General features: G+C 46.9%; 1 protein-coding gene and 1 long non-coding RNA gene across 5 annotated transcripts in view; both read left to right on the top strand.

The window, feature by feature from the left end:
* PITPNB (phosphatidylinositol transfer protein beta) overlaps positions 1-7,486 on the top strand; it is a 35,937-nt gene extending 28,451 nt beyond the window's left edge. The window contains exons 10-12 of one of the 2 annotated variants that reach the window (XM_056338746.1): positions 1,304-1,426; positions 4,575-4,659; positions 5,550-5,613. In XM_056338746.1, coding sequence (XP_056194721.1) covers positions 1,304-1,426; positions 4,575-4,622 — 171 coding nt within the window. In that variant the 3' untranslated portion in view covers positions 4,623-4,659; positions 5,550-5,613. Of the gene's footprint in view, positions 1-1,303; positions 1,427-4,574; positions 4,660-5,549 lie in introns of both variants that reach the window. The other variant, XM_056338738.1, reaches the window with a different exon arrangement.
* Positions 7,487-8,567: 1,081 nt separating this feature from the next.
* On the top strand, positions 8,568-20,630 carry LOC130143749 (uncharacterized). 3 transcript variants are annotated; one of them, XR_008819854.1, is made up of 4 exons: positions 8,568-9,823; positions 10,937-17,655; positions 19,440-19,520; positions 19,909-20,630. It is a non-coding gene; the product is annotated as an uncharacterized LOC130143749 (long non-coding RNA). The 3 variants fall into 3 exon arrangements; XR_008819855.1 differs by having other exon boundaries at positions 8,568-15,392; positions 15,608-17,655; XR_008819853.1 differs by having other exon boundaries at positions 8,568-17,655.
* The last annotated feature ends 5,503 nt before the right edge of the window (positions 20,631-26,133 follow it).

Genomic DNA, 26,133 nt, shown 5'->3' with positions numbered 1-26,133 from the left:
AGTTTGTGATGGCGACAGTATAAAGTAAGGGTAAAGAGACATTGGAGACCACATTTAGCATGGTGGGTTTGGGAAGGAGTTGCCTGTCATGCATTTCAAACTGAACACTGTTAGGAAATAAGCTGAGTGGAAGAGCCAAGACCGATTCTGTGGTCTGATGAGGAGTATTTGAAGATACAACTTCTTCTTTTTTTCCTTGCTTTACTTGAAGCTTACTGTTTAGAGGAAGTTATCTCTGTCTGCTAGTTGTCAAGAACGGTATGTTAGATATGGTCAGCATTGGTTTTGAGGACAGCCAGCAGCTTGAGTGATGCAACGTCTGGGAGCAGATGAACAAGACGAGAACTTTAGGTGGCAGCCTGGGTAGCTGAATGCATGCAGAAGTCATGAGTTTTAGTACTAAAATAGATGCCAGTGTTGTATATACGTGACTACTTTTATCCGAGCAGTCGGAAGCCGTACTGGAAATCTTGCAGATCAAATCATTTGTATGATACATCTTTCATCATCCAAGTTGCTGTTATAAAAGCTGAGATTTCAGGGCACTAGAGATGGGCTGAGCTGGCAAGTTGCAGTTCTTTGGCACAACACAGCGTGGTTTTGGAGATGGAGAGTGTTTTGAAATGTGAAACCTACCAATTTAAGTAGGAGAGGTACAGTGAAAATATTCCTACTGTCATCGATTCAGAACACAGAGAGGTGTACTTCAATGAAAAGGCTGTGGAAGCCTTAGCTTGAATATTTATACTGTCAAGGTTTTGTACCTCTGAAATTGCATGGCAGATATTACTGGGATGCTGATTTGGTACAAATTACAAGCATGCCATCTTTGGAGTCAGAATTACTTCCCTTTTTGCTTCATTCTGGCTTTAGGAATTGGCTGCTCTTGTTTCTTTTAACAGTGAGCACAGAACCTGCAACAGTTCTGTTGTAGATTTTTTGTACAGTTCATGCTAAATGTTCTAGCTGTTGCAATGCTGCTTTTATTTTCTTTAGTGCTATCTTGGAGCTGGAACAGATTTTGAAAGGATTCTTCAGCATTTTCAAGTGACATGAATTGCTGAACTTTCTTAAAACTTTATTTTTTTATAGTGAAATTTGTTAATTTATTTCCATGTTAAAGCATGTGAGAAATGAGATGAGTTAAAATTGGATCCAGGAATATGAGGGGGCTGAACCTGTAGCAGTGTGAAACAGCATGCACCTAAAGATCATAACTTCTCAAATTGAACAGCTGCAGTCACTTCACCAGTCTTTGGCAAAATGTAGGCCTATTATCTAATGCTTGTTTATCTTCTTAAAGCAAGAAAAAAGGATATTTACCAACTTTCATCGCCAGCTGTTCTGTTGGATTGACAAGTGGATTGATCTGACAATGGAAGACATTAGGAGGATGGAGGATGAAACCCAAAAGGAGCTGGAAGCGGTAAGGATGCTTTTTTGAGGCTGAGGTGTGTGTGCTATCTACCCGTAGATTTATCTGTTCGGGAATTGGCGCAAGTTACGTTGTGTCCATTCCCGTTTGTGTGTTTGGGCAAGTGCTGATGAACATGACAGGCCCTTTAGTGGTTCTCCTGTGCAGACCTGTGCACCTCAAGCTTCTGCATACTGTGTTGTGTCAAGCTGGAAGTGGCTGTAAGGTAAATATTTCTGATGTCACTAAATCCAGAATGTCTGCCCTGACCACCCCTTTACTTATGGTGCCATACCCATTGACGAAGTTCCATTTGGGGCCTTTTTGTCACTTGTCAGTTAGAATTCAGTTGTCATCTTGCTTTTCCATCCTATGTCTTGTTTTGTTTCCTTTCTAATCATCATTAGATCTTTTTACTTTTTCTCTTCAAACGTGTCTTCAAGAAAGCTTCTATGTGTCACTTCAGCTGTTCCACTCATCCCAATTAGCACACCAAAACTGAGAATTGTTCTTGCAAAAAGGAAGTCAGTGATAATTAACAGGCTTGAGATAGTGTCAGTGTTCGTGCTCTAGTGGCTGTGAGGACCGAAAACGTATAGCCTGGTCTGTCTTTGGACTGATGTCTAGAAGGAAACTCATCCATAGGGCACTTTCTCTACTCTTTCCTTTACGAGGCAGAGGAGCATCCCAGGCTAGGCAGGCACCCGCCTTCTGCAGTGCCATTCCAGAGCATGACCTTTCTCATTGTAAGTCCTGCTGGTTTTTTGAGTTTCTGGCAGTCTTTGCCAGTTGCCTTATGCCCCAAACCCATTCAGCTTGTCACTTTCCTTTCATTGTCTTGGTTCATTCAAGACACGATGTGTCTTCAGCTATAACTTGCTTTTTTGCATGGTTTAACTCATTTCAGCCGCCAGACATCTGTAACCAGATTGCCTGGTGCTTTAGACCTGCTGTTGACAGTGGTTCTGAAGCGCATTTTGTGGTTTGTGCCTAGCACATCTTTTAGTTTCAAAACTACCTGTAGCTCCTCCATCCCCACTTGTTGCGCTCTCCATGTTTGGGCTTTACAAACTGCGTGGAACCATCTTGCATTGGGTAGAGTTGTTTTCTGGATTTAGAAGACGTGGTTCTTCGTTGTGCTTTGTGTTAATAGGTTGATGTTCTAAGCTGGTAAAACCAAACTTTTCCTTTCAAATAAGCAGAAGGGTTTGTCTGCTTTGGCAGTTCCCAGAATATGCTTTGGAAGAGAATGATACTCACTTGCTCTTGCAAACGTTGTGCTCTTTCATTGGCATTTGGATATTTTTGGTTACGGGAAGAGTTGTCTGACATGGATTCCTTTAATTCTACTTTATAGTAGAACCTATTCCTAGGTGTCTGTGAAGGAGGAAGAGTAACCACTTTCCTCTCTCCAACTGATTTTTGCCAGAGGGGTTCTCTTTGGCACACCCATAGTTCTTTATTTGGAATGAAACCGACTTAATCCAATTTCTGTGCCAAAGGATAGTGGCAGTGTGAGGGATGCATACAAGGTGGTATTGGAGAGAGCAAGCAGCACTTGGCACATCTGTGTGCATGAGAAAATTTCCCTTTTGTGTTTCTGTGCGCTGTGGATGTTTGTCTTCTTGTAGAGAAAGTTCTGTTTCACATTTTTTGCTGGTAAGTAATCTTTTAGTATTTTTTTTTTTTTTGCAAAATATTTGCTGCTTTTTAGTTCTTACCTTAAGCCAAACCCAGATCACATGCTTCTGGGTGTCACACTTAGCCTCATTCTTAAATATCAACCATGTTTGTTTACTGTTTTCTTGTTTTGCAAAGCAATGCAAATATTTTATTTCGAATAACTTGTTGTGTAAGACATTACCATCAGGAACTTAAGTGTATTACTTGTTGAAAAAGTCAGCTTTTTGCAAGAGAAATGTATTGATGAGTTATACTAACACAGCTTTTCTGTGTGCACTGTGAAATGTGAGAGGAGTGGGGACCTACTGTTAAAATTTTGAGGTTTTTCTCAACTGTTATAATAGTTATCTACAAACGCCTGTAAATGATGCAATTTCAAGGTTTTTGTGGTGAAGTGCATTATTGGAGAATAACCTAAAGGCAAAAATGTCACTGCCAAATAAAATACAAATGCCAATTTTATCCCAAATAATTCGTGTTTGTTTCAGATTTAACTACTTCATCTGTTGTGCTAAACAGTAACTTCCACTAAATCCCAAATGTACCACAAAACCTTATTTTTTTCATCATCTTTTGTTTATGGCCAGGACCTCTGGGAAGTGAGAACACTTAGTGATAAGGTGCTTAATATGACAAGAGTATCTTCCTGCTTCCATCCCTGCAGAGTAGTTGGCTTTTGACAGTATTGCACTATGCAGTTCTGTGATGCTTAAAAAACCAACACACCTGCAGGAAGCAAACCTGATAATATTGGCAGCATTACACTTTCTTACACACGATGCTTTCTGTTCCTGTTTGCTTTCTCATTAACACCCTTTCTTCTTCCTGGTTTGAGCTAATCTTTCGCTTTGGCTTCTGTGCACATTTCAGTTCTTTTGTTGGTCCTGTTCTTCATATTAAGTTGACTTTTTTTTTTTTTTGATGGTCGGGATATCTGCTTTTGTTACTTCTTTTGTTGCTTTCTGAATAGTCATCAGTGTTCTTCCAGACTTTCTCTAGCCCAGCCCATCCTTTTCTCACTGATTTTCTTTATCTTTTACTTTGTGGTTTATGTGTCTGACTCCTGGAGATGAGGAGCACCTGTGTGCTTCATTAAATACACATCAGCTAATCAGTACATAGTAGAAAAGCATCTGACCCTGCCAGAGCACTGTGACCGACCTACTGCATGTCTTTGTGAGGGTAGAAACACCACATTGGGTATTTCAAGCAGGGAGGCTCCATGCTGAAGCATCATGGGCTGTTAAAAAATTTAAAAAGTGTCATTTACAGCTGCTATACAGTTCCCAGTGTTCCTTCCCAAAAAGAAACACTGTGTCCCCCATCTCCAGACAAACCCTCAGCTGTAGCTTGAGGCTGGTTCTGGTCCTGGCCAGGGAAAGGTGGTCCTGGTCATGTAGGTTATTACTTCTCTCTGACTAACCAACAGCGTGATAGGTTCTTTATGTGGTAGCTCACAGTTTTATTTTACGTTTAGATGCGTAAGAAGGGTTCCGTTCGAGGCACTTTGGCTGCTGACGTCTAGAGGAGTTCTCTGTAGGTTCTGAGGCAAATCAAGCTGTGTAAGTCAACTGCTGGATGGAAAAGGAGAAAAGTGATTAATGTTCTGATGGATGGGAATTGCTGGCAGAAATCACCTGAATGGACATTATCCATATAACACTTCTGGGCCTTACCTCCCTCCTGTTTGATAACCTTGTGGTGATCAACATGTGGAGATGACCCTTGGTGTCCAGGGTGCACAAGAGACCTCCTGTGCTGGGGGCGCTCGCTGCGGTGGCAGGACGCCTGCGGTGTTGGCCACCTCCCCTGGTCCTGCCTGCTTACCCAGCGCAGAAGCCCGCTGTGCGTGACCTGTTGGTGTCACTGCTGGCACTGAGCTCTGAAGCCCACAGGTAGTCTTCTGGGCACAGATCAGAGAAGTCGCGAGCATCATTCTGCTGCACACCCAGCAGCAAAGTGATACGTGGACTTGGTCCATGTAATTTAGGGAAACCATGGGCTGTAGTGGTCAAAGCCTGTTAAGTCCCTGAAATTCAGTTCCACCCAGATACTTATAAATTGTTACTAAATTGCGTTAAAACTGTTACTGCAGGAAACGGGTTGTCCCTGAGTTGCCAGCTTTTGAGTGCGCGTGTCCAGTACTTCGCTGGGGGTGTTTCCCGCCGTGACTTTTAATGCTGCAGATGGGGTCCCCAGCCAAAGCGTTTTTAAAATCCTGCTGATTAGTGTGGGGCTCCTCGGAGACTGGAGCTGCTGTCCGCCACTGAGCACAGCACCCAAATTAAGATTCCCTAACGAGTCTTGCATTGCTTTGGTGTGATTTGCTCAGTCCTGGTGATGTTTTGACTGCTCTGCCCTACTTTTCTTGGAGATTAATAAAACTGCCTGTTTGGAATTTGCCGTTTGAGGAAACTATTAATGCTTAATTATGTATTTTCTCTCTCCACAGTTACGTAATCAAGGCCAAGTCAGAGGAACAAGTGCTGCCAATGATGAATGATGATGGATTTAACCGTCACATGCAGTGTTGATATACAAATGTGTGTGTGGATGCATGATTATTTGTATATAATTATATATACGCACATGCATACTGAAGGGGGTTGTTACAGTGTCTCCAGGGTACTATACCTGTCCTCAGCAAAGATTCAAAGGAAACTGCTTTCATTATGTATACCCGAAGCAAATAAAAATCAACTGAGTAATGTCATTTAAAGGATGAATTATGCTAACTGGTATGTTTCATGAATGTCAATACTGGACCAATTTATTCCCTACTTGTGTTTTTTTCCTGTCTTGAGTCACTCTGCTATAACTTGCCCCATATCTCATTGTAAAGAAACAGATTCAAATAAGTTAATTTCAGTTTTGTGTCTTCCCTATGTGGTTATTTTTGGAATAGGAACAATGAATGTATTTATAGCTATTTATTTCTGGGTTGTCATTATCCTATAGTCAAATCAGAAAAAAAAAATTTCTATTAGTGGAAATTGGAAGACTTTTACTGTTGAGTAAGTTTAACCCAAACTTTACCCATTCACTGATTTAAAAGGAAAAAAAATCGTGTTTTATTGGACTTTTGTACATTGAATTGCTAATGTTTTTTCTTCATTAAAATTGGCAAGATTAAGGAAAAATGGCTTGTGATTTATAAAATAAATGCAACTTGAAATTTTCCAGAAGCTGGCTTTTTTAGACAAAGATACTGGCAATACTTGTAGACTATTTCAAGTGTATCTGTGGACGTGGAGGGCGATGGTAGCCCTTCCCTCAAGTGATGCTTCCTGTTAATGAAATCGCTGTTCTCCAGAGTTTCACTTTGGAAGCTATGCAAATGGTCTTGATTTCACACACATTACGCAATGGGATATAATTGTGATTTTAGCTCTTTTCATGTTGAAAATACACTTTAAAAGAGATGTATACTTTCAGATATGATGAAAGTTTAAATTGTAGCATCTGACATATTTCTCTGATATTTGTTAGGAGTAGACACGTAAAAGAAAAGATGGTATAATAAAGACCTCCTGTAGATAATTCTCAAATAGGGGAAATGTCTTCAGCATTTTTTAAGGAACTATTCAGAGCATATCATAGATGTATATTATCAAAATGCTTGCTAGATCAGAAACGATTATTTTAAAAACACTAGTTAGATAAAGTTATATTAATGCCTGGTTTCCTCCCAGCATCCCCAGAAGCCTTGGTGGGGTGAACCTTGCTTAAGCTTCCATCTTCATCATCTCACATACCTCCAAGTACTTTGACATCATTTTGGACCTACTTTGCTTACAAGAGGAGTGATCTGATTTTCATTACAGTCAGTGACAAAATCTTCCTAAACTTCCAGGGTGGGCCAGGTCTGCCGTGCAACTTGCCCTGCCTGCACGCCTGTCTGCTGTGAGTGCCAGGCACTGATGTGTCTGCCAGCACGCGGGCATCTGTCCCTCTCCGGTGTAATTGCACCCTCCCACCCTCTGTGTTGCGAAATTAATTTTTTTTTTTTCCTTTCTGGATTGGTAGTTAAATGGTTTTGTCCTCTGTACCATCAGGAGGTTGGTTTTGTAAATGTACATAGAGAGATGCGCACGCATACATGCACACGTACCATTTGACAAGTGTGAGCAGCCAGGAGGGCTGTTGCACACCTGGAACCCAAGGGCTCGGTTCTCTCTTCAGCGCTGGAATGCGAATCCCGCTGCCGTTGATGTGAGTCATAACGCAAACTGAGGGAAAGGGACCCTACAACTTTCATGTTTTTGGACTAGTGAAAACTTGAGAGAATCTTGTAGTGAATGTAAAATGTTTAGTTTACTTTGGCAGTCTCTGGTGTGACCTACAGTAAAACAGTCAATGAAATTTAATTAAATAAATTTGATCATAAAATGCTCTGTCTCTTGTCTTAGGTATTAGTATTTGCAGTTCGCTAATGAGCTGGCATTTAGTTTTATTGAGCTGTGTGAGAAGCTTGGAAGTCCTCTAAGGATGCGCTCTGGCGGCCGTGAGCTCAAACCTGGCGGGGGGAGGGAAGGGCTGCTTGTGATTTTTCTTTTGTTTCAGGACTCCAAGCTGAGCAATGCGTATTTAGCTGGAACCATGCCACTATCTAGAGGAGGATGAGTTCCTTTTGCTTTTGTTGTGTATCATGACTGCCTACCTTAACGTGCCAGGCTGACAGTTTTGCAGACACTTGGCGTTTGATGCTCTCAGTCTGCAGCAGCTCTCTGCCTGTGGCCGTCTTCGTCTGTTACAGCTGCTGCTGATTCTGCATCTTGCCCCTGCGCTGAGAGGATGGTCCTGCTGTGCGGAGAGGACAGGATGGAGGCGCGGAGCTCACCTTGCCCGGTGCGGAGGCGGCTGTCTGAGCACAGTTTCCTCCGGAGCGAACAGCCGCTCTGGCAGAACCTGAGGGAGCAGCACATAAATTTGTGGGTCTCTTGGCAAGGATGGCTGAGAAACCTTTCAAGCTGGGGTAAGATCATGTGAGTATGGAATATGTATGTATGGCGTGTGGGGGAACGGCTGCGCAATTCCAGGCGGCACGTTCAGTCTGGTGCCGGTGATGCGCAAGGCTTCAGAACAGACTTTTGGAGAAATAATTAGAAACGGATTAAGTAATATAAAATTAACATAGGCAGCTGCCTCATCGGGTGGCACCGGGTGGCTGTTGGGTACCAGAGTGCTTGCGGTAGTCCCAGGCAGGACGTGAAGCCACACAGTGCGCCCGAGCTGGAGTCTGGATGGGAGAAAGGGTTGCGGGCAGTGGGTGCTGATGCGGGGGTCCCTGCCCAGCTGATCCCATTCTCTGCCCTGTCGGCTCCCGCCGGCAGGCTGCCCTTGCTTCGCAGGCTGGTGGCTCCCAGGCCAGCACGGGGAGGGCAGCAGGGCAGCTGGGTGGGGAAGGGGCTGCCGGCGGGGGTGGGTGTTGGGGTTGGGGTTGCTGCCCAGCAGCGCTGGCCTTCCCCAGCTGCATTGCTGATGGGATGCATCTCCAATGGGCTACGTCTCCCGGTAAGGCCTCAAGACGAGGAGCAGGAGCTCGCTAATGCTGATTAAAACCATCGTCCCAGGGGAGGAGAAAATGAGAAATGGATCACGTGCTGCTGGTCTGCTGAAGGTGCTGGATTTCAGAGAGCATCTGTGATTTTTAAAAGCTTTTTTGAAAAGACATAGTCATTGTTGGGTAGCGCGAGGTCCTCTCGCTCCCTGATCAGGCCCCAGAAAGTGCTGCGAGAGCTGCAGGGTGGAACAGGAGGAGCCTTTGTGTTTGGTACGTACAGGACTGAAGCTTGCCTCGGTGTCCCGTTGGAAGCTGGCTCTGGCCTCCCCTCCCTGGCTTCAGTCTTCTTGTAACGGAGCATCCCAGGAACGACCTGGTCTTTTTGTCAAGTATTTTAAAATAATATAACTGCTGTAGTGAGGGAGAAACGATCAGAATTGTGGCAGGAAAAAAGCAGTCTGTGCAATCATGGAACTGATAAATTACAGAAAGGCTTAAGAGCAGCGGCTGGAGATTGCAAGGCACTTTGCAGTTTTTACAACAGCTTTACTTTTTACTTTACAACAGTAACTTTTCCTCTCGGGTCCCAGCTTTCAGCCTTTTTTGATGAAAGTTTGAGTTAAACCGGCATCGGCATTGCTGCTCGGCATTGCCTGCAACAAGGCTTTACTCCTGTCTTCTTTCCCCCTCTTCTCAGCACTCGTTGCACATGAGCTCTTGCTGTCAAGGTTGCTGGCACTGGGTTTGCTGCCTGTCCCTGCTGAGCAGCAGCGCTGGGGGTTTGCCCCCCCGACCACAGAGGCTGCTGCTTGGCTGCAGAACGGCTGAGGGATGCGGAGCATGGTGGGGGCAGCTGGAGCAGGAGCTGCTGTCCCCCCTAAGCTCTGGGACATACGGTGGGTGCGTGTTACGGGATGCTGGGAGTGATGCGTTAGTCCAGAGAGGTATCGCAGAGGCACAGCATCTCTCTGCAGCCATGGGTGAAGGGGGCAGAGGGTCTCGCCCTGATGCTCGGTCCGTGTGGGGAGCGGGCTGGCTGGCAGCTGCGGCAAGAAAATGGTTCAGAATTGACTGTTGGTTTTCTGCTTTCAGCAGTGAGTGTGTCAGCAGGAAGGATGCTTGTTCTACCTGAACAGAAGTCAAAGGGCTGGATGTCAGATAGGAAGGAGGATGCAGGTGCCTCCATCCCTGGTCTGGCACTGGCAACCTGCAGCCAGCAGCAGGTAAAGCTCCTTGCGGGTGGCACTGAGGCAGGAGCGGGTGCACGGAGACCCCCTCCATCTGGGTGCCTGGGCAATTCACAGCTGCCGCTCAGTGTCGGGGGAGCAGGAGCGTGTAAAGTTGGGGTGTTTGGTCCCGCGGGGGCAGCAGGAGGGAGGCACCGAGCCCCAGCCTGGCTGGGGAGAGCCCTGCGTGCTCTGGGCTTGGTGACACCCCAACCCCTGCCTTCAGGGACCTGGGGTTTGGGCAGGCACATGGTGATGGGCAGCGCTGTTCACATGGGGTTTTTTCTTGGTGGAAGGCTCAGAGCAAGGAAGTGCCCCTTCCTCGGGGAGTTTCTGAATATGTAACACAAAGCCTGAACATGACACAAGCTGAGCAGTGCTTGGTGGCTCCGACAGCGTTTGGCTCTGTGTGCAGCCTGCTCAGGGTGAGCGGGGCGAGTTTTCCACAAACATGTTTCCAGGCCGGTCTCCGGACCGATGCTCCCATGTGAGATGGGTTCTCCAAAGGGCTGTTTGGCACGGCGGAGCCCTCGTGGCTCTGTTAACTGCCCTCCCACATGGGCACGGCTCCACTCTCGGTGGGCAGATTTCTGCCTGCTAAGGTTCCGTAATCGCCTGCTATAAATTGAAACTTGTATGGCTCCTTTTGGTAAATGCAAAATGGAATTATTTTATTTTTACTACACAGCTTGTTTAGCTTCCAGATGGCAAACCAACATGAAGTAATGGAAGTGCAACATAGTTTTGTTATAATGGATATGTAAACGTGATATTTATTCACTGCAATAGACTGCTGTGAACCATATTCCAGCAGTAACCTTTTAAATCCATCACTTGGCTGCACATAAGTGTGGTCTAAAAGGGACTTCTAAGGGATTTGTTTTTTTCTGGAGGATTTTTTTTAATCATTGAAAAGAAAGGGGAGTGTTTTCCATCTTTTGCCTTAATGTGTGGACTGGGAAACGTCAGGAAAAAAAAAATCTGCTGAGATTTGTGTTTTGGGATTTTGGGTGTGTTGGGTTTTCCAGCCTAACGCCTTTGTAAGCGCTCTCTGAGCAGTCTGAAAACGTCTCCAGTAAGACAACTTACTATGAATTTCCCCAAACTCAGTTGATTCAGCTGTATTTAGGAGCTCCATCATCTACTTGGCGGTGCTCTGGCTCCTCTGTGTCGCACGCCACCGGCAGGGCTGAGCACAGTCACCCTTCCCACCGCTTGGGGATTTCTGACTCTGGCGCCACCCGTTTTGATGGGTCCATCACCACCAAATCTGCATTTCCAGAGGTGAGCATCTGTACTTAAAGTATAATTATTCCTCCTCTTCACTCTTTGGAGCAACTATTCCACCATTTTTGTGAACAAGCGGGGCAGGCTGCACTGCCTGTTTCCCCTTTGGGTGAAGGTGCCGAGGGCACCGAGATGATCTCCCGGCAGGACCGGTGGGGCTTAGTGCCAGGTCACTTGGTTACTTGTTGTTTCTCCCCCTGTTTTTAGCTTCTTTAAAAGAAAAAAAAAAGCCGAGCCCCTCTGAACGTTACTTCGGTGGTGTCACTCCTCGGTGTACACAAGTGCTGTGGCAGGAGCGGTGACACTGTCTGCTGGGCCCTTGCGGAACCGCCACCCGCACGCTGCCTGTGCCTGCAGCACCGGCCTTGGCCCTCTGGCACCACCGTGAAAAATTGGCACGGGATGGGCAGGGATGCGGGTGTGAAGCACCAAGCTGACAAAGTCTAAGCAAGAAAGAACCCCCCCAGCATTTAATTAAACTTGAGGAGAAAATGGCTCCAAATGAGCCGCTGCCCATGTGTGGTGGGTCCCGGGGGAGCTTCCCCCTCCCCGTATCTCCCACCTCATTCCCTGCCCTCCCGGGGTCCGTCTGCACGGGACGGTTGATCCCACAGTCACGGGGCAGCGCAGGCATTTGAGCGGGGCTGCCTGCGTGTGCCCGAGGAATGGAGGGACTGCGCTTCCACCGAGACAGCGTGCCCACTCACCGCCCGACCTGCCTCGGGCGCCCAGGCATAAGCCAAGCCCACGGCACCGACACCAGCACCGGGGCCTGCTGGGGGCCGTCGTGGCTGAACCCAGCAGGTGCATTGGCGTCAGACGGGGAGAGCAGCCACGGCGAAGGTTCCTGCTGTCCTGGGGCTCCAGAGGGACAAGGGGCCGTGAGCAGCCGCCGGCACTTCCCTGCCCGTCAGTCTCCCTTAAAAAATGTATTTCATAAAGCTTTTTCCCCAGGCGCTGGAAATTTGTGTTTCAGAGGAAAACTCAGAAATTTTCAAGTACGAGGCAAGGCTCCTGGCCTCCTCACCTCTGGAGGATGCAGCCTCCTGCAAAGTTTTTGTTTTGATGTAGCAAAACCCCTGTGAGCTGAGGATAGGTATTAGAGCCCTTTCGTCTGTCAGGTCACCAGTTTGTGTCTCGAGGACCTTTTCCCAGTCTCCTGAACCAGCGACAGAGTCTTGGAGCAACTGTAAATGCTTTTTAAACTGTCCTTAAACTCTGTGCTGATTTGGGCTACAAGCAAGAAAACGGAAACATGCTAAAAGAACTACATATAACTCAACAAGGTGCCTATCGATAGAAGTTCAACACCTTTGTTTCTCTTAGGACACCAGACCACATGGAAGTGTACAAATAAATGCCTCTGAGAGATGCACAATAGGGAAGGGGGATGGGAGGAGGTTTCCACATGTGGGCATGTGCCAGAGTGGGAGCATGGGCACAGGGAACGCTGGAATTGCAAGGGCCTGCCCTTACAGTTTGCTGCGATGGCACAAATCTCTTTGACGATTTATTGAGGATTATTTAACCACCTGCTGAAAAGCAGTTGTTCTGGCTGGACTCTCACTGACCGTGTGAAACAGTAAGAGGGGGAGAAAAATGGCTGTGAAGGATTTGTGTTGTATTTCCATAGCGCTTCTAAAAAGTGAAATGGATTCAGTTCCTGCTGTGCTTAGGCTACCCCTCCACAGGGCAAAATCCTGCTCCGGCACAGTTTTGCAAGACTGAAAGCCCAAATCCTGCTCCTGTCCCCCTCACTGGGACTGGACCAGCTTTCCGCAGAGGTGCGTGTGGTTCCCACCGGTACTGGCGAGCACAGTGCTGAGAGCACTCGTGTCCGCACCAGCAGCTCCAGGAGCAAGCAGTTGGCTCTGGGCTGTGGGGGTCCAGCCCAGCCGGTGCCACAGGCTCAGCGCTTGCCATCAGCAGCTGGGCTGCGATCATGAAAAATGCGTCTGGGTCTGGTAAGCCAGAGGGATGAACGTCAGGGCAGGTGATGGGCTGTTGGCAAGCCAAGGTGAAGGCTCCTGCATGGCCAGCCCTGTTCCTGCCTTGGGGCTGCTCCTGCAGCATCGGGTGGTATCAGTCTAAAATGTTACCCTGCCGCGTGCAGCTTCTGCTTTCTGAGCTCTTGGTGGGTCTGTAGTTGTAACACCTCAGCGCGCTGCTATTATCTGCCAACATCCACCGGCAAAAGCGGAGGATGAATGCTGCTCCTGTCACCCCACACCTTCATGTTTGCAGCACCTGAGCTTGTGACCGGCAGAAGGCTGGCACCGGCGGGCGCACGCCTCAGGATGGTCACGGAGTGTTGCATGGGCAGATAATCCTGTGTCAGGTGTGGTGGGGCTGTACAAGCGCTTCCACCTCTTTGCTTTGCCCCCCTTGAACCCTGGAGCAGCGTTGCCTTAAGGCCTGACTCCTGCTCTGGTCTGAAGCGCGCCTGACAGATGGATTTTAACATCGTGACCCCTCCCCAAAGAGCTGGACTAAGTGTGTGCTTCGCTTGAAATGTTGAAATAGTATGTCTATGCTTGTCAGGAAGAATAAAATAGCTTTGTAACTTAGCAGAAGCTTGCACCGTGTTTCCCTCAGCACTTAGCTCTGCAGGCGCTGGCAGCAGCGCAGCAGCTCCGTGTTAAAGGAGGATGTCGCTCGGGGTTAATCAAGGCAGGGCGCTGGGTGCTGGCTAAAGCCTGAGGTCTGCAGGGACCCAGAACGGAGCTGGCACAGCGGGGAGGTCCCTGGTGGTTTGTGCCTTGGGGGGCTGCAGCCCCAGAGGCACTGGGCTGTGCGGGGCACATTGGCACGAGGGTGGGCTCCTGCAGAACGAGCTGCTGCTGAGGCTCCATGGGAATAGCGCCTTGTTTGTGTTGGGAAGCGGAGAGAGAGCTCCGTCGTCTGCCAGAGCAGCTGGCATGGCGGGCTGAGGGCACGCACGTGGCACGTCATGGTCAGCAGTGCCCGAAGGATGCAGGTGCGACCCAAACCAGTCTTCAGCGACACTGACCACCACGTGGTGCCTTTAGGTGCTGTCATCCTCACCTGAGAGCTGTGATTTTAGGAGAAAGGCTGGTGCTGGCTGGTGTGCTGGGGTGAGGTTTGAGCACCAGGTGGGTGTGCGGTGGCCGTGGCTGCCAGTCGGGCTCCGTCCTGCTATGAACAGCCGGAACGGCCCATCAGCAGGTGCCAGATTCCTCCGGTCTCAGTTCCTTTTGTTCACCATTGCTGTTTTCAGCTGATCATCAACTGATTTCAGCGTCTTCCTTCTGTGTCGGCCTGCTCAATGTATGAGCAGCACCAAGACACCCACAGCCCTTTCCCACTGCAGGGACCTGTATTTCTTGCAGACACCTCTGCTTCCCCAAGACCTCAGTGCACACTTGGGCATCTCGCTCCTCTCTCTGCTTCCCTTCTAACCAAACCCTAGAAATACCACTTCGTGTGTCGTGGCCAGCAGAGGTGCAGAGGGCTCTGCAGAGCCCCTGGGTGGGCAGGGACGCACAGCGCAGACCCTGCAGGTTTGCAGAAAGCTGGAAATATTGCATGTGGCTGGAGCCCTTGTCCCCAGGGCCATCCTGGGGGTTGCTGCTGCAGCTCTGCCCTACCTGCAGGTAGATGCAGGCATGTGTGGGTGCTGGTGCCAGCCCTGTGAGGCTTTCTGCCCCTGCACATCCTGCTCTCAGGTGCTCTCGTCATATTTTTGGCTGAGAGGAAGAAGTTGTGGCTGATCTGTGGTTAGAGCAGTTGACGTTTCTGTGTATCACTAAATCATAATTGCTGGGTTGGAAATGATAGAACATTAAAAATTAAATGCCCATGTGGGTTACGCTGGGGGACAGCACCTCCCCACACGTGGCTGGTGTTCATCCCTGCAGAGGCGTGGGAGGGTTTGGAGACGGTTGATACGTGGAAAAGCCTGGTGATGTTAAAACTGTGTTTTGTTACATTGTGTATTGGTGGATAAGGTCTAATAGCTTTTATTTGCTCTTCCCTGGCAGACCTGTGGTGTATGAATATTAATGCCTTTCACACAAATGTGGAGGGTTTAGCTCTTTTCTAGGTTACGGCGCACAGAGCTCCTTAGGTGGGCGCAGGTGACGTGCTGCAGAGGTGCATCAGGAGCTGCACTGAGCGACGGCGAAGCTGGGAACTGGAAAACTGCCAGCACCTCCCTCCTACAGTGACCAGTCCAAAGGAAAAAAAGGCTGGAGGTGGCCAGAAGTGCTCGAGGCAGTTCTGCAGCAGCCACCGGCTGCCCGTGACTTGCCGGGTTCAGGTGCAGCGGCCAAGAGTGAAACCTGTTGCTTTTGGGGCTTGTTTGTCCTTTGCCACTGTCAGGTGTCACTACCCACCTGTAGTTTTGCTAGGGCAAAGCTTTCTAAAAAAAAAAAAAAAAAAAAAAAAAGCATTTGATTAGCTTAGTTTGCAATGTTCATGAGATTTTTCAAAGGTATTTCCTTTTTGAAAAGTTCTAACGTGTTTGTTTTGCAGATGCAGCCGCCCCTTGCTGGCTTCCTCCCGGAACAAAGACCACCAAGGTCCACTCACTTCTTGGTTTTGTAACCACACCACTAACGGCATTGCTACAGCTGCAGGGCCCCGCCAGCCTGCAGCTTCCTTTGCGATCTGGCAAAACTTGCTGCAGTGAAAATGAAATACCTCAGCGGTGACGGGGGTATTTTGTTCTTGCAACGTTTCCTGCCAGTGCCAGAATCTCTGCAATGCGAAATATTCTCTTACAGTCAACATACTCTAAATCAAGCTTTAGTAGGGCAGCTTGTTAAAAGGCACAAAATCTTTATTTTATATCATTCACACACACAGTGTAAACTTCAGTTTTGGTCCTGTGGTTCCTGCAGTAAATACCTCCCTCCCCAGCCTCTGTTATAAAGCACTAACAGGTCACACCTGGTGCATAGTACCTGGTGAGAAGAAAATCAGAACATGTCTCTGATCACCACAAGCCCATCAGCAAAACCTTTTCCTCATGTGTCTGATGATTAGCCAGCTTCCTCAAAAAGGATCTGCAGCTGACATTAATCAGCATGGAATGTTTGCTAATTGCTTCTGCTTTAAAATAAATACAGATATACCTGTAGAAGCAAAAGAGGAGGCAGAGTTCTAGCTGAAGCACTGTGGGTACAGCAGCATGTGGTGGTGTATCGCTCCCAGGAGCTTTTGTAGTGTGTATTTGTTTTGTCACTGCACAGAAATGTATCTTCTTTAAAAATTTGATTCCTGAAACTTTATACTAGTAAATAGTCTTTGATTTGAAGCTCTTGGTAGCAGAATCAGTATTTACAGTATTTTTTGCAATTTATGCTGTTCTGTTTATGCAAAAAATACTCCTGCTCCATTTGAGGTAGGAACAAATGTGATATATTCCATGAGTTTCCAGCAGATGAAAGAAGCAAGATAAGTAAGATTTAAACGTAAGCATTAGACAATTTCCTAATATGACTGCTGAAACAGTCATATATGGCAGATACTTTTGAGTACCTCAGGATTCAGCATATGTCATACAAATAAACAAGCATTATCTATTGCTTCTAAATTTCCATTGACATTAATGTTCTTTTCTGATGGACTAACTTGCCTTTATTTAAAAAAAAAAAAAACTGGTGAAATTGGTGAAATGGATTTGCTGATACAGAATTATGAAAATGAGGTGTGTGTCTGTATATATATATGTGTGCATGCACACACACCACTCGGCGAAGTTACTCGCCGTTTTTCTGACTTGCCTTTGTACGTTTCTAGCTAAGTTACATTTCTGAATACAGCATCTGTCATTAGTTTTGTGTTGTAACTTTCCCTCTTTGTGCGTGTTTGTATCAGAAGTCAGAGCAGGCAGAAGCCAGGCTGTTCCAATTTTGAGACTGCATCATAAACTTTTAGCACAACAGAAATATAAATAGTATTCAGTCGATTAGAGGATCTTCTTATCTCGAAAGCATTTACATTGTAACTGGGAAATATTAGCTCACTGCACGTAATACATTCCTAATTGCTAGAAAACATTTTAAAACCCTTTCAGATGTAGGTTTTAGGAACAAGTATCTCATGGGGACAGACTCCAGCATTTCCAAATAGTCAGGGCTGACAAAATGAAATACGGGCTGTTACTCTGCAACTTCTGCTAGATGAGGAAAAATAACTGAGCATTTGTTACACAGTCTTCAAATTCCAATAAAGCCTTATCTATAGCGTCTTGTGCTCTATTATGCAGTATCTGTGTTGGGCAATTAGCTAAAGCAGACATTTATTTTCGCTTTCCATTAATTTGTAGATAATTGCGTCTCCCTAAATTAACGTTAGCTGTAGGAAATGGTGATGCATTGTGAAAGCCCAAGCCATCCTATCCCTTTTTTAGGTCCAGCCTTGACGTCCCGGGGTCATCTCTGCTTGCAGAATCAAGTGAAGGAAGGACCATCCTGTTTGCAGCTGCGCTGCAGCAAGCAGCTGTTGGACACGTTTGGATGTTTCAGTGGGTTTGAAGTGGCAGTGGCCACACAGACAAGAAACCCCATCTCAACCAAGTGAGTATTTTCTCACTTGGAAGAGGAGCCAATATTTTGGCAGCTTCTGGAGCTTTTACTCCGGAAAAATGCACACACCAAATGCCTCAGGCGGCGGCCGAGGGCTCCAGCCCCGCTCGGAGGAGGACCAGCTCTGAAGCAGGGTCAGGTCAGGCAGTGCTGTGTCCCACCAGGATGGGGGGTGTCCCCCGGCTGCCAGCCTTCCTGGTGGGGGCACTGGCCTGTGCCCCCTGGGTGCCGCAGGGGCGAGCCCAGCTCCGTGCAGCAGGCGGCAGCGACCGGGGGCTCTGCTGGAGGCACCACTGCCCTACGGATGGCTCACATGGCAGGAGAACCTACTGATTTTGTGGTTGGGATCAAATGATCTATGGAGAGGCTCTGGATAATTTTATGGGACATCTTTGTTTCTTCTGATGTAGAAATGTGTCATTTTCTATAAGCTCACATTTTGTAGCAATGACATTTTTCCCAAGGGTCTTTTTTCTGAGGAACTCTGCTACAATTACTTGAAAAACTTTTTCTATTTTCATATTTTTATTTTAACAAAATTTTTCAATAAAACATAGTGGTAATGATTGCTACCCTTTTGTTGACCACTGCAAAAATTTCAGTGGCTGCTATCAGTGTTTTTATATTAATCTGACCGAGAAATTTAATTGTTTTGTAATGATTCTTCAAAACCCAGGGTTGTTCTGAGGTCATGCACAAAGGACTTGGTCCCAACCAACACAGTGGCTGGAGAAAATGAATAGCTCTCTGCAAAGACAGCTCGAGCTAGTGCTGCCGGGCGACTGAAGGCTCTCGGAGGTGCTCCCGTTCTCTGCTCTGCCCGTTTTCCACCCCTGCCCCCAGAGCGCTCTGCCCCCCACTCCCCGGCCCCAGGCAGGGCTTGCGGTGGCGATTGCAAAACTGCAGGCACATTCACTATTTATGCCTCTGTCATTAATTAATCTTTCTACGAGTTTCCTTTGGGGAATGATATTTCTTACATGGGCCACTGGCAGCGGGGAGAAATAAAAAAAAAAAAGAGAGAGTGCCTGGGATGGTGCCGTGGTTTTAGAGCAAAGTCTGAAACTTGGGGCTGTAACTGTGATTTTTTTCTTTTTTCATTCAGTGCATACAATTCAATAGTCTTCTCTATTGAATTATGTCTCAACAGAGACATCAGAAAAATAATATCTTTGTAGTTTTGTAACTCTTTTTACTAAAGACTTTTTACTGGCTTGAATTTATATGGAAAATTAATTTTAATCAAGAGCAACTAATTGTTAAGACCATAGTGTTGCCTGGCAAGGTTTGACTCAGCCTTATTCACACTTGGGCTGGAAATGAACAGTTTAAAGGGAACTTGCCAAAGGAGGGAAAGCATTCTTTGCATGAGGAAAAAAGAGTGTCTCTAAGATCTGAGGAGGGTGGGAAATGAGACAGACATTATCTAGAGGACGGTGACTGCCATGCCTCATGCCTCTTACCGGGGCATGTAGCCACTGGGGATATTTTATCCACTGCTACCCTGGATAGCCTCCTCCCCTTCTCGTTACCTGCTGCCAAACCACGCCAAGAGCAAAGTTCTGGCACTTGCCATGATTTAAAAGAAGGATATGTCAAACCCAGCTTTTGGAGGCATGCTTTCAATAACTTCCACCTGAGCATTGCCTACATGAGGACAGGCTGGACACTTAATTTGTCTTGAGTTCAAGGCTATGCGGGATCTTGTCTCACTTAGGCTGCCTCTGTTTGAGTAGTGGGTTATGGTTCTGATGTTCCTCCCCTTCCCTCCACAGAGATGCACCTGAAGTGGCTGTTTGAATGTAACACACACACCCCCAGGCAACAGAGACGAGAAGGATCTGCTAGTGCCGAGGGTATGTATTTTACGTTTTGCTTTACAATGCACTCTGCTGACAGAACCTGGAAGTAGTGTTCTTCTACTTGTTTTGATACTTGTTCTTGTACTTACTCTGCTTTGTTGCTCCTTCCCCCCACTTATCCTGGATGTGTTGTATTTTTTCAAAACGCCAGTCTCGGCGTGCATCAGCACAGCCTGGATGCACCAGCGTGTTACCCTGCACGTCAGGATCTGCCTTCCGTGCTTCACGGCAGCCTTGGATTTCTCATTGCTATAAGCACAGTAAACTCAAATTTAGTTCTGAAACTTTATGTCCTCAGGTTGGAGACACGTTTCTTTCTAGCACCCATTCTACCTGGTTTCTTTAATTTTTCTGTTTAAAATTCTATGGCTTTCTCTTTTAGAATTGTGTATCCAAGGCCTGAACAAGAAACTCAAGGTATTTGAACTTTGCAGTGCTTCTCCAATCCCAGTTAAAATCCTGATACACTAATTCAACAAATTTTCTAATTTTAAATGCTTGGGTTTGACACCCTCTGGAACAGTACCTAATGCTGTTGCTTCTCCATCTCCCTCGGTTCTTGTGGCCACAGAAATGTGGTGCGAGGTAAATTAAGGGAACGTGATTACAAGGACTTGTGAAAGATCCGGTAGTCACCAGCTAAACTGTATCATAAAAAGAACCGAAGTCCCTGAAAAAGCTTGGAAGCAAAATTGCTATAATTAAAAACTGAAAGCAACGACTTCGTAAAGAAGTAAACGAAGAGGCGGGCTCTTTGTAAATGATGATCTAAAAAGTGTTATGGGTTGTGAGACCTCATTTCAAATATATTCATTAAATAATATTTGAATCATTTAACAGTTTGAACTCTACTGCACTGCTAATATCTTCAGGGGATTTCCCGCCCCCCCCCCCCCCAGTAACAAAGAAGTGTTTGTTCCTGCTCTGTGCTTGGGCTGTGCCTTGGATATGAGTTGGAAACCCGATAGCCTGACAGCGCTGCAAGGCTGGAGTACAATGTGAGTCTGCTTCGGGATTAAATCAGGCCTTTTGTAGAGGGATGCTGAGGGGCCATGTGATCCTGGAGAAGGATGGGTTATGGATGGCAGGAGATGTTTAACCCTTTGTGCCTGTGGCGGGGAGCCAGGGGGGGGTTGGTGCTTCGAGTCCTTGCGGGGGAGGTGGTGGCTGGCGCAGGGGTACCCGGGGCTACTGCGTGTGCCACTCGTCAGTAATTCCTGTCAAAAAGGCAAATAACGCCTTACCTGGCGTGGATGGAATCCAGCCCCGTGCGAAGGCCCAGGAGGAGCTGGGATCCCTGTCCAGGGGGGTGTCAGGGCATCTCCCCACAGCCACAGACCCCCTCAGCCCGCTGCCTGCCCTGCCGTGCTGCCCACCGAGAGCCTGCTGCATTGGCACGGCTCTTCACCCTGCGCCTGGGCAGAGGCACTGGCGGGTTTAACCTGGACAAAACAGGACGACAAGCCAAGGCTCACCATCGCGAGTCATTCTGTGAAATCTCGTGGAGTAGCGTGATAAACAATAGATACAGGAGGGTCTACTTGCCGGTGGCTTTGCATTCTGGGCACCACGTTCTCAAGCGTTCCTCTTGCCCGCAGCTTGCTCCTCAGCCGAGGCTGGGCGGTTCAGTGGGCGTTAGGTGACAGTGAAAAGTGGGGATGCTCCGCTGTGGGTCCCCGTGGGAGGTTCTCCGGGAGACACCAATCTGGTCCATGCTAGGTGAGTTCTGCAAAACAGCGACATCTGAAACTGCATCTGACAGCCCCAGCTGCTCCCCCAGCGCGGTCCTGCTCTGCCTGGGCAGGAGGACACTGTCATGCGAGTGACAGAAGGGAAGGACTTGCAAAGGCAACGTGTAAAATGCCACGGGATTTTGGGATGTAAAAAGGAAGTGCTAAGGTGAACGCTCTCATGAAGTTAACACTTGGGGAAAATGAAGTCATCAGGACTTTACAAAACAGCCTCTGCTTCTCTGCTTTCACAATAGCACAATTTGTAAGACGATGAAAAATGAATTAATTTTAGTGGTTTGCTGGCATCACCCACAGTGAGCTAGACTTTCCAGATGCTCAAAGATCATTCCTGCTCCACCAAGCTTACATAAATTCCCACCTGGTTTAAGTTTAAGAAAACAACAGAACAAAGTCGATCATGCAAACTCCATCATAAAATACTGAGGAGAGTTAAATACCGATTATCCGTATAGAGAGGTACTATTTTTTATTTATGTTTCACTGAGTTATTTTAGGAAATATAAAACTTCTAGTGTTCCTGCAGCCAAACTAATTATTTTGTGCTACACATGTGATCTAATTTCTTTTTTCTGCCCACTGCAACCAAGTGTGTAACCCTACGGTGTGTGTTTTAGAGATGGGAATTTGAAGGGGGGAAAAAAAGCCCACAAGGTACATATACTGTAGTACAATCGTCATACATGGGGAAATTTGCTTTAGTGTTTCCTAGTGGTTTTACTAACTGTAATCTCAATTTTGTAAAATTTTAGCACTAGCCTGTTTCTTAATGATCTAAATTGGAAAAATCTAAATGTGTCCAGCATGTACACCCAAGTGCCCCATGTGCTGTAAAGGTTTTCACCTAAATGACATAAATGGGACCTAATATACTCGATGTAAAAAAAGCTGTTTGCAGCAATGGAAAAACATACCAATATTGTGAAAATACCATGATCCATACTGATCTGCCTGAAGAATCAAACAGGGAAAATACACAGCTTAAGGTTGCAGAGATGCAAAGAAACTAAACCAACCTTGCAGAGAAAACAAACGGGAAAATCCTTCTGAAGGGCTGAGTTCTGAAATTGCTGTCGGCTCCGCAGGAAACGACTGGAACAGTTTTAGTCCCTTAACTCTTATTATTCAGTTATGCATTTTTTAAAATGGGAAGCAGTCAAGTGTCTGAAGGAATTTGGTTCAAACTTTCCAGAAAACAACATGGTTGGCAAAACTAAGCATAAAATATTCACATCAGTGAGGCAAACTTTTCAGAAACTGAATGCAAAGCAGGTTTTACAGATGAAATTGTCTTTAATCTCAATTACTAAATAGTCACCTCCAGCCATTCAAGCAGGGAAGGACACAAAGCAACAGAGGAGGCTGGACTCCCGGACAGGTTTCCACCTTTCAGTGCACTCCCCAGTGCCTCCCAGCTCTGGAGGCCAGCAAGGTGGCTGCCCCTGAGCAAACCCCCCCCGGAGCCGCCAGACCCCCGTGTGACACAGCCCTTTGCCCGCTGCGGGCACAGCCTGTGCCACACAGGGCCCAGGGAGCCCCTGCCGGGGAAGAGCACTGCCGTACCCAAAACTCGGCCGTTTTTGGGAACTAAAGCAAGTGCACACAAGTAAACATCGTCTCCTCTGCAGGAATGCCTGTCCTCGTGCTGCTGCTCCGCCTTCGCCATGCTGTCACGCTCATCTCATTATTTCATATATTTCCCCCCCGAGTTGGTCCAGTCACCATGTTTGCTATAACTTTGAGAGAGAGGAGATGCAATAGTTTCCCTAACTTGCAGACAGAAATGTTGAAAACCTTTCTGATAATGTCAGCCACCAGGCGCAGAGACCTGCCCTTCAAAATATTCAAAGTCTTTTCATTGAATATCCCTGCTAGGAGCAGCAAACACTGCCAAGAAACAACTATCGGCTTTTTTTGCAAAGTAACTGTTGGGAGCCCATGCTCTAAAGACAGGAGTCATCACTTTGGCTGGTACACAACGTGTAGCAGCAACCAAATGCTTTTTTGTATTGTTCCAGATGGCTGCACTACCAAACACTGCACAGGCTATTTGGTAGCTAAAATTTATATACACCTGAAGCCTGACATATGAATGAAAAAGTATCCTTACAGAGCTGGGGGTATAAACACCACCGAAAGTAAGCTGTGGTTTTGCTCCATGGAAGGCTTTAAAAGGCTTGTCGCTAATGGCTAGCCGGGCTGAAGTTTTGCTAGCATATGGGCTTGTTTTGTACAGTTTATGTGGTGGTTTCTTCGTTAGATTCTCAGTGGTAATGAGCCCACACAGTTGATTGCTGCAGGGAGAAAAAAATCATTCTGAATAGGTTTGCTGAATAATTATGAACTGAGCTGAACTCTTACATTTGCTTACTAATTGTATGGTTCGTGATGTTTTATGTATGATGCATTCATTTTGTTAAAAAGGAATTATTTTATTTTTTTTTTTTTTGCTGAGCAGCAACTTTTCTCAGTGCAAGTTAAACTGGCACAGTGGAAAGAACTGAATTCAAGTCTGATGAATTGATGTTGTTTGAATTATTTTTTTAAAAAAACTCAGCCCCACCATTTGGTGTTCAGAGCTTGCAGTATGAAACCCCAAATTGTGCTATTGTCTTGAAAGTCGAAATAAATGAATCCCCTCAACTTTGGATTTGGCAGGAGTGATTACTATTGTTAATTTAGAATATAATCCCCTGCAGCTACAACTATTTAAATAATGCCTTTCCCTGCTTCCCCCAAGATGACCAAAGACTGAAAGTAAAAATATATTTTGTAAAATACACTTTTCAGTACTCGGTACAATTTGAGAGAGGCTCCCTTCTACTCGGCTGGGTGACTGTGACCCGTTGCGACCAAAGTGCTCCCGATGGTGCTGGTCACGGTCCAGGGGCAGCCTCCGGCCAGTGCTCCCCAACACTGGGAAGCCAGGAGGTGCACGGCAGGTTGCCAGCCCCAGGGCGCCTTTAGCCAGAACATGTTCCAAGTTAGAAAGCAGGGTTAAGCCGCCTTCTGACATTTAACAAACAGTGAAGGTTTACACCACGGGCCTGTAGAACGCTGCAGCTAGTATAGGACCTTGCCATTTTAATCACTGTTTTTACTGTCAAAATATTTAGGTTGATACTATCTCCATATTTGCCATCGGCCAGTTATATGCCGCTGCTGAGCTGCAGCTGGATCTGGGCAGCGCTGCCGGTGAATTACTGTGCCGAAACCTCCAGCCTGGGAATTTGCTCCGGGCAGTCGGTGTTGCCTGGGCTGGCAGTGGAGGAGCAGAAGAGCCTTTGGGTGAAGCAGCCCGGGAAAGTCACTAGCAGCTGCTTGGAGAACCCAGAGGCCAGCCTCGCCGCTGGCCCTGGCAGGGACACCTGCAGCTCCGGCCGCTGGGCACAGACAGGAAGGAGGAGAGAGGAGGATCAACACTTGCCTGGAAGCATTTAAGCTGGTCAGCCCACGGCCCAAGGAAGTCGCTGTCCTAAGTGTATCCTCCTTCTCAGCATCGTTCTGCTCTTCAGGTAGACCATGCTTGCTCCACTTGAGGAACAAACCGAGTCTGAATTGCCTAGAAAATGCAAAGTCAATCTTCTAAATGAGTAAAAATCTGTCTTTTCTGAAGCGTTGGGTGTCTTCCATGGAAGGCAGCATTACAGGATGTATCTATGAAAGGCACAACTCCCGGCCTTAGGAAAGAGCTGCGTTTTCAGAGAGGCCTGAGGTCCTTTTACATCACTAGAAATAATTCTTCCCAGCAGAATTCTAGTCACCTTACATGAGCGACTTTCTTCCACGCCACTTGTGATACACCTCTCATGGCACCCGCTGTGCGGAGCGATCAGACTGTTTCCCCAGAGAAACACCTGTACATAAACATGACAATGAAGCCATGATAAAAAGGGTCAACTGCAAATGAAACCCACCATGATTACAACAGTAATTCCCTCCAATAATACTCCAGACAGATATATTGTCCACCTGGCACGTAGCACTTTACATACGAAGTATCTTTTTAGGCCACTGTAGAGCAGACACACCAAAAGGAAAGAAAAAAAAGGGTTCTAGCTGTAGTAAAAGTGGTGTTACTCCTCTGAGGTAGACGCTCTGCTTGCCGATCTGTCCCAGCAAGAGCTGACCACGTTTCTTGCCCATGTTAAAGACTGACCAGCCGGAGAGCCTCAGCCCCACTGGGCAATTCTGTACTGGCAGGACATGCAGTAAAACGCCAATGTTGTTTTGGCTTGCAATGCTTTTACTTGTTCTGTTGCAGTTTTTTGACTGGCACTCTTAAAATATAATCCAGCTTTTTTTGTGGGTTTTTTTTTTTTATATATAATCCAGATTTAAATCAGATGCCATTTTGGCCGGTGAAATACCAGCTAATAAGCGAATGCTAGTTTACACAACTAATTATTACCATTTTGAGGCAGTAACAAATTAAAGTGAAGAGCCCAGTGCACTCCACGTATGTACATGGGATGAGCAGAGGTACCGCCATGCTGTGCCGTGCCGTGCCGTGCCGTGCTGTTCCTTCGAGCCCTGCAGGCTCAGCCTTGGCAGCCACAGCCCAGCGCTGGGCAGGCCTGCTGCTCTCACTGCTGAGACACCACCTCCTTGGGAGCAAAAGCCAAAGCACGTCGTTAATGCCGCTCCTGCAAGGAACAAACTTCAGAACGATCCACTGTGTGACAGAGACATCGCTTCCGCACTAATAGATGTATCTCCTCAACAAAAGCATCCCCCTTTTCCCAAGTTCGGGAAGCAGTGCTATGTCTGCCGTGGCCTTTGTGTCCGGCATGTGCCTGCCTTGCTGCTGCCGAAGCCCACCTGGGCGCAGGGCATGCGTGCCCCACACCTAACAC

The sequence above is a fragment of the Falco biarmicus genome, chromosome 1 (assembly GCF_023638135.1).
Source record: "Falco biarmicus isolate bFalBia1 chromosome 1, bFalBia1.pri, whole genome shotgun sequence".
In the NCBI taxonomy this organism is placed as follows: Eukaryota; Metazoa; Chordata; class Aves; order Falconiformes; family Falconidae; genus Falco; species Falco biarmicus.
The sequence above is the reverse complement of the archived record's forward strand: the minus strand, read 5'-3'. Positions and strand labels throughout refer to the sequence as shown.